Genomic DNA, 8,696 nt, shown 5'->3' on the forward strand with positions numbered 1-8,696 from the left:
CCCCCATCCACCATCACTACTGCTGTAGCTGTATCATGCACAAGAAGCAATAAAGGAGCTAAAAGAGTCAAGAAAAGGAAAATTCTAGCACCTCATAGGCCCTGCCTGACAATAAGTGCTTGTGTGCAGACCCTGTATCTAACAAGGTGACTTTTTTAGTGTCGTTTCTGTTGCTCGTTAATAAAATGAAAGCGCCCATCACAAAGACACATACGCTAACGAATGTCAACAACAGGACCACTTCCCTGAAATCAGGATAGCTTCTGAGTAGATGGAACTGGGTTTTATCACTGATTTGAAGAAAGTTGTCTCCATGGAGCGCTTCCATGCCCTTATTAGCAAAATGGACCTCACCTTTGATAGGAAACTGAGTAATGACAAGGACGTGCCCAAGGCCAGCCACTAGATTACTAAGGACAACTGAGCCACTGAGGAGGAAATCTGGGAGGAGATTAATGTAATGAAGGTATATGTTGAGAGGAATCACTTCTCTACTAAGAGCCCATGAATCTCATCTGATTCATGGATGGAAGAAAATACCTGATGTGCTGGAAGATTCTCAACAGTGATCTGCATGCTGTGAATACGTGTGGATTCCAACAGTCCATGCCGAAACCAACACAATGAAAGTCTGGTATTTTCCACCACGGCCCATGTCATAGTCCCCACTGCACTCCCTTCCTGATATGAAGAGGCTCTAAGAGATGAGGGGAAATCCCAAGGAAAATTGCAGCCAGGGTTGGCTGTACTGCCATAGTCAGTGTACATTACAGGGCCAAGTTCAACAGCTTCTCCTGAGGCAGACTTTTCACTTAGTGTTTAAATACTAAGGTCAATATTCTAAGTAGCTGAGGTCCAGTATAGGGCTGGAGGGAAAATTTTATATCATTTTTGTATTCCTGATTTATGTGGTAACTTGGAGTTTTTCCTTCCTTCCTTCCTTTCTTTTCACACTTCCTCCCTTTCTTCCTTTTCTCCTCTCTCTCTCCATCCCTACTTCCCATATAGCCTTGCTTTCTTCTTTCATTTATTTTTCAAGTGCTGTTCTTTTTATACATGTTTAAATAGCTTTAGAACCTATGTTTATGTATAATTTTGGTTGAATATTTACTGCTTTGTATCAAGATTGAGTAGGAGTTTTGTGACTGTAAAACAATGTTTGCAATCCAGAACAGGGTAACCTGGTATTGCAGTCCATGTTTCTTAGGAAATCTGAAAGAAGTCAGTAGTAAAATCATTTACCCCCCAAAATTGATGCAAATAAATTAAATGTTGGTCAATTCTTGTCTTTCCTAATGCTTTTTACTGTCATTTTGTAAAACCAAAGGTATCTATTTGTATTTAGTTATAAAGAATATTGGAGAAATTAAATCTTAATAATTAGATACCAAGCTCATTCGTTCATTTATCTCCAAAACATTGAACATTTGCTCTTTGGGAGACACTGTACCATTGCTTGAGTTGCTCAGATTTTTGTGTGTAGAAGTTGGAAGAAGTGAGGTAGCACAGTAAACCAGAGGGACAATTTTTAAAAAGGAGTTAGGAGGCATGAGTTCAAGTTAGAATAGTCATCTATAAATGTCCCATTGCATGGCCTTTTGCAGATTCAGTAAGCTGCATGTCCTTTGTGAGAGTGAAGTTTAAATTTAGCTTTGGAGTGGGCAAATCAAAGGTGTTGGATTGTTCAACAGATAACAGGTCCCTCAGATGCTATCTCACAGTTGAGAGACTAAAGCCTGGCATGCAAAATGGGTCTCAGCAATTAGTCTTGAATCCTGGATACACTAGAGAGGTAGGAGTTTGGCCCCTGTCTCAATACATTTGAGGACAGTTTGCAAAGTAATTGCATTGGATACTCAGTTATAAACACATATTCCCTTCCATAACAAATGAAGGATGACTTCAAGGAGAAACCTAGGACCCAGAGAGTGGCATTTAGAAATTTATCTGCAGGCCTTAAAATCTAATCAAGGAATTCACAATATATGCCCAACAGGCTTTCACAATGCTATGGGCCAGGGAATGTTTATACCTTCCACTTTTCCTGTTTTGAATAAGAATGTCTATAGTTGCTGTCCTTTCCCTGTCCCACTATTATATATAGGGTGTGTTGGGGCCTGATAATTTGTTTCTTTTATTTCACAGGTCCACAGAGAGAGAAGTATTGTGCCCCAGTTAGTATATTTAACTGTATGTTCCCCAAGAGCCTCATCTGCATAGGAGCCTATTTTAGGTGATGAGATTTGGATTTTAAATTGCTGTTGTAGTAGATTCAGATTTGGGGGGATCTTGGGAGAATATTAATGTATTTTGGATGAGGAAGAGACTTGGTTCATGGAGTTCCGAGATAAATTGTGGTAGACAGAGTCTAAAGTAGTTACCATGATCTTGACCTTTTGGTATTCACGCTTCTGTATACTACTCCTCTTGAGTATGGGCAAGGCCTGGGACTTGATTGTAACCAACAGAATATGGAAAACTGATATGTCACACCCATGATTACATTACATTTGATGCCAAAAAAGATGGGACATCATTCATTTGATTACAGATACCATATATGACTGTTTTGCTAAAGACTTGCTCTCACTTTCCTGCTGGCATTGAAGAAGAAATCTGCTATGTTGAGAACTTCCTATGGAGAGGGTCACTGGCCTGGAACTACAGGCTACTTTTAACCATTTAAACTAATTTTGCAAGAGTTTTTTTTTTTTTTTTTAATTAAGCTCTTAGTTCTTCAGACAACAGGAAATGAATTCTGCCAACAAACTGAGTGAGCTTGATACTGGATTTTTCTCTAGTCAAGCCTTCAGATTAGAGCAGAGCTCAGTAAATACCTTAATGTCAACTAGGAGAAACCCTGAATCAGAGAAGGCAGTTGAACTATGCTTGGACTCCTGATACACAAAAACCAGGAGAGAATTAAATTGTGTGTGTTTTTTAACTGGTATATTTGTGGTAATTTGTTATGCAGCAAAACAGAACCAATGCATGAAGAATAGTGTATGATATTCTTCTGAATATAAACTCTTCTTTCTTCTCCTTCTTCATTCCTATATTTCCTGTTTCAAACCTAAAGTGGTTATCTCGTGATGAGCAGAAATAGATTCATATAATGTTTGAGTAAGTAGGATTGTTCCTTGATCTCAAGGGTGAAGGGAGCTGGAATGAAGTGTGTGGAGTAGAGATGGGTGTGTGCCTTGCTCTCGGCTAGTAATTATCATGACTGACGATGATCTAGATGGTGTCCCTCCTCTTCAAGTTCCCCTCAGCTTAGGACTCTGTGGAATTATTTCTTGGAGTCCCATTTGACATTTCAGCATTGACTGTCAGACTAAACTCTCAAACCAGGAACCCAGAATACCATTTAGATGGTGGAAGTTTCTCATTTAGGCACTTTCAGGACCTGGCCTGTCAGGAGTGGTGATAATTTACTTTATAGATGAAGAGTCCCTCCCTCTGGGTTCACTAAGAGCTGCCTGCCCATTTTGGAATTAGCTCAGGGTTCCTAAGTCCTGCCCTCCCTTAAATCAGACTCTCCTTAACGTCAGCAAGTAGAGAGACCTGTGCCTTTCGCATTAAAATACTCCATAGCCCAGTCAGGGGCCTCTATAAGGGGGTCTCTGTGCTAAACAGCAGAATCTGCAGGACACTTTCACTTGCAAAATAAAGGAGAGAGGCCCAGTCCCCCAAATTCCTAACTTCCAGAAGGAACACTCATCCTGGTGGAACAACAGGTCGGATTCTATTCCCATCATATCTGGACACCCTGGCGTGGCACTGCATCTAGATCAGTAACGACCTCTTGGTTCTCAGTGTGTCTGTAATCAACAGGCTATTCCCTGGTGTCTCTTCTCTGGAACAGTACAGTACAGAGCATATAATTCTTGGAGGTGCAGAGCAACACAAGTCAGCATGGGGGATGATGTAGTGGGAGGTGAAATGAACATATCATTGGCTCAGATAGCATTCTCCCAATGCAGCATTCTCCCAAGTCCCAGTTGTTACATTTTGAAAGTAAAGGCCCAAGAAGAAAAACTACATGTGGAACATGGGGAATAAGAGCTGGCATTTCTTCTTCTGTCCCACTCATGTCATCTCACGTGCTTATGTTACTCACCTGATAGATGTCCCCAGACTTTTCATTCTTTCTCCTCCAGATTTATTGATGTGCTCGATGACCAATGTTGCTGGCTCTTTACTTGATAGAACATGTGGAGATTTTGTATGTTGTTTCTTCTGTTATGTAAGATCTATATGACCAATAATTTATAAGTATTACCAATTACAAAAGAAACAGAAATAAGTAATAATAGTTAAAAATTGTGTATGAAATATAGGTGCAGAGAGTTAAGTATTTTAAGAGAACACTAACAGTATTTTAAAACAATACCTCAGCAAAAAGTGGCAACAAGGAAAGGTTTCTGCCTATAGAAAATTTCTGTTAATAATTTAAAGATGTGGTAGAATGAGAAAATTACCATGCTAGCCCATAGTGGAGAATGGTCATAATTATTAGAGTGTGAAGATCACAAAAAAGGAAGACACATAGACATTATATATCCCCTAATGGAAGTATAAAGTATCACCTGTGGAGTGCTCTTGCCAAAAAAATACTGATATGATCAGACTTCTACTTATAACTATTGATGATGGTTATGATGAGTGTCAGGGAAACAGGGTTCATAGTACTGTTTTGTGTACTACACTAAATGTCAGAATTTCTATACAAAATTATTTATTATAAATATCATGCCTTTAACTTTGAATACCCAAGAGGAATGAAGAGAAATGCTGTTTTTCAGCAAAACATATATTGCAAAGGAGGCCCATTAATAATAGAAAATTGAAATCAGCCATCACAAACTGAAACAGTAGGCCAAAGCCACACAGATCACATCAGGCTTAGAGGCTACTTGCACCATATAATCAGGGAAAACTAATCAGCATGTTCTGTAAACTTTTCCAAATCACACAAAAATATTTGAAATTACTCCACACATTTTAACAAGCAGGCTTCCCTTAATACAAAAACCAAATAGATGAGGAGATTCAAGAAAAGAATATTTAAGCCACTGTTTTAAACTGGACTAGAAAACAAAGCCACAGAGATAAGAATAGAAAAATAAACCAGAAGTATAAAAATGCAAATAGATAACATTCATCATCTGCATATGATTACTGCACGTTACAGATGTGGAACAACCTCATAAAACAGGGGCTTTCAAAATCATTCATCTCAGTTCCTCCATGTACAAAGTAAACTTTTTAGTGGATAGCCTATGAAAATGGCTAAGTCGGCCTGGTGAAAGCAGGACTAGATGGCTATGACTTTTCTCTTGACAGCCCACCCCCTGTCCTGCCCCCTTCCTGCCTTGTGCTCCAACATCCCCATTTTCCACTGAGGCTGGAACATGACCCATTCTAAGCGCTGCAAGGATTGCAGTAAGTGAACTCATCAAGTCTTTGCTGGGATCAGGCATTTCCCTGAAAGCCTGAAGTCATGAAAAAGGAGCCAAAAAGAACCCCATGAATGAGGACAGAGGAGAACAACAACAAAGAATAAAGGGGTGGGGGGGGGTCACACGAAGACGGGCTAGCGTCTGCTTTTCACCCTAAAGCCCAGGCAGATCTGTCTGGTTGAGATACGCCTCAGTTACTCTTCAGGGTTCTCAGTGGCAAGAGGACCTTGGCATAAGGGTCAAGACCTCAGCTCAACAGAGGGAGGCAGCTAGAGCGTGGCAGCCAAAGTTAAGGCTGGGAGCCAGACCAGCAGGCACCACCCCTCTGAAACTGAGCGCTGCGTGCGCAGCGCGCCGCCCCTACTGGTGACCCCGGGAGGCCCTCACCGGATGTCACGCCCCCTGACTTCCGCCTCCAGAGCGCAGGGCTGCGAGGGCTTCAATCTGAGGCGCAGAGTCCAGTCAGCAGCGTGAGGAGCCCCAGGTGCCGCTCGGTGTCAGGTGAGACTCTAAATGAGAACTGAGGGGACCGCCGGCCCCAGAAAGGAGGACGCCCACCTGATCAGAGCCCCACCCCAACCCCGGGAGGCGCGGGCAGGTTCAGGCTGACCTACCACACGCTTCCTGTTGGGCCATCCGATTGAGGTGGTGGCCTTTGTGCGTGGGGCTCAGGGTCCCCGACCTACGAGTCTTCAAGCAAAGGCCCCTGAGTGAGACTTGAGGGGACCCTCCCCCACAATAGTAGCGACTCACTGAGCCTCGGCCGGGAGGTCGGCCTTGGGAGGCCCCGGGCAGGAGCGGCCGGAAGTGGTGCTAATGACCTCGGCCACTGGAGTCTGAGGGAGGGGAGGGCTTAGTCTGGGACAGGCGGTGTCATGTCACCAAAGGAAGGCATCTCAAGCCCTGCAGGAGTCCTGGTGAGGACCCTGAGTGAAGCCTTAGGGATCCTCAGAACCCAGGACGGAGGGTGTGCACAGCGTTCATCCCTGTTGTCAGCTGTGGATGTCCTGTCATGAGGTTCTCCTCACTTCCATTTTGGGGGTCTCACGGAGATGCGGCCTTGATTGGAGGGGGGGCCTCAGGCAATAGATGGCAGCAGGCACCTTACCAACCAGGATCTAATTTGAGAAGCGTATGTGAGGATTGTGGGGCTAACCAACCCATGGCAGAGGGGGCTCCACAGCCCTGAGAGGTCCAGAGAGTGAAGCTGGCAGAGGCCACCCCTCCCTTCCTCCTCTGGGTCTCAGGAAGAGCCGCCACAGTTAAGTTTACCAGCTGAAGCCACTCACATATGCCCTGTTTATCTTAGGTGGTGAATCTCATTGCCCCCGCCCCGCCCGTCCACGTACTGCTACCCACAAGAGTCATCATGATTCAGCGTCAGAAGCGTCCTCAATACTCATATGAGCAATGCCATCAGACCTTCAGTAAGTCCCAGGACCTGAAGGTTGCACAGGTCTCCAAGGCTCTGGAGGAGACCCAACTCTCCTCCCATCCTCTAATGCCTGGCGATTTGAAGGAAGCTTCTGGGGCTGGTATATCCAGCACTCCTGAGGGTCCTCAGAGTTTCTGCTCCTCTTCCATTGCTATCAAAGCCACCTCACCCACCAAATCGGATGAGGGGTCCAATAGCCAAGAAAGAGAGTATACTCTGAGCACCTCACAGGCTGTGCTAGACCCCAAGAATGTGCCCATAGATGCTCTAGAAAAGAAAGTAGCTATGTTGGTAGATTTCTTACTATTCAAGTATCAAATGAAAGAGCCAGTAACAAAGGCAGATATGTTGAAGATTGTCATCAAAGAGTGCGAAGTCCACTTTTCTGAGATCTTCCTTAGAGCCTCTGAGCGCATGGAGTTGATCTTTGGCCTTGATTTGATGGAAGTGGATCACGCCAATCACCACTATGGCCTCTTCATCAAATTGGGCCTCACCTATGATGGGATGCTGCATGTTGAAAGAGGCATGCCCAAGACCGGCATCCTGATGCTTATCCTGGGTGTGATCTTCATGAAGGGCAACCGTGATACCGAAGATGAAGTCTGGGAAGTTCTGAATGTGACCGGGATATATTCTGGAATGAAGCACTTCATCTGTGGGGAGCCCAGGGAGCTCATCACCAAAGAATTCGTGAAGGAAAAATACCTGGAGTACCGTCAGGTGGCCAACACTGATCCTGCGCAATTTGAGTTCCTGTGGGGCCCCAGAGCCCACGCTGAAACCACCAAGATGAAGGTCCTGGAGTTTCTGGCCAAGATTCATGGGACTGACCCAAGTTCTTTCCCATCTCAGTATGGGGAGGCTCTGCAAGATGAAGAAGAGTCAGAATTTCAGGCAGGGCTGTTTCCTTCTGTAGCCACTGCAAGTTCTAGTGTCAAGGCTAGCAACTTCTCCCACACCTAGGGGAGTCAGGGATACTTTCTTCATGCATTGCTGGAAGAGGCAGTTAGTGCTGGTAGAATTTAGTTCTGAGGCAAGGGCAGAAAGGAAGACAATATATTTGCCTATGTGTTCCTGTTTTGTATGTATAACTTGAAAATTTATTCTCTTTTTTGATGTATGTATTACTCATATTTTTAAATAAGAATTTGGTTTCAAAATATCAAGGTTTATGAATACTGGTCATACATTTACTACTATCGTGATGTTTAAAGCAAGAACTTCGTTGTTTTGTGAAACAAGTTGTGAAACTATCCATCTTATTTTATCTTCTGGAATAAGAAGATGGCATTGCTATAGGCATTTATTTCCTTGCACATGTGAAACGTCAGCTTTAAGATAGCTGGGATCAATAGAATAAATAGAGAAGAATCTCTAAAAGATACTCAAAATTTGCCTTTCGTATTCCTTTTAGTTCTTGTTCTGTAAAATTAAATGATATATGCGTGGATTTGCTTAAGCTCTTTAAAGAATGTATAACAAATGTTAATAAATTAGACCTCATGTTCACTGGGTCATTTATTCCACAAACCTTTATTGAACAGCTGTTGAAAAGAACTGTAGATAGTATTGGGAATGCTAGGATTAATGACTCAGGGCCTGCTCATAGCGTTTTAACATACAGGAGAAAGAATCCTTCATGGACGATAATGAGATCTTCTAATTCTTAAGGGACAAGTAAAATGAAGAAGTGAGTAGGCAGAGGTAGACAGTCCTATGAGACTGTCAGCGTGGTAGTGCAGTTAGGTGTGGCCATTTGGGGCTTTGGGAAACTTCAGGTCTTTCAGTGGGAGTTA

General features: G+C 43.3%; 1 protein-coding gene across 1 annotated transcript; it reads left to right on the forward strand.

The window, feature by feature from the left end:
* The first annotated feature begins 6,831 nt into the window (after window positions 1-6,831).
* LOC102993944 (melanoma-associated antigen B16-like) lies at window positions 6,832-7,863 on the forward strand. The gene has a single exon (XM_007106057.2). It carries the CDS (start codon window positions 6,832-6,834, stop codon window positions 7,861-7,863), a length of 1,032 nt encoding a protein of 343 aa, XP_007106119.2.
* Window positions 7,864-8,696: the final 833 nt, after the last annotated feature.

Source organism: Physeter macrocephalus, chromosome 21 (genome assembly GCF_002837175.3).
Source record: "Physeter macrocephalus isolate SW-GA chromosome 21, ASM283717v5, whole genome shotgun sequence".
Classification (NCBI taxonomy): domain Eukaryota; kingdom Metazoa; phylum Chordata; class Mammalia; order Artiodactyla; family Physeteridae; genus Physeter; species Physeter macrocephalus.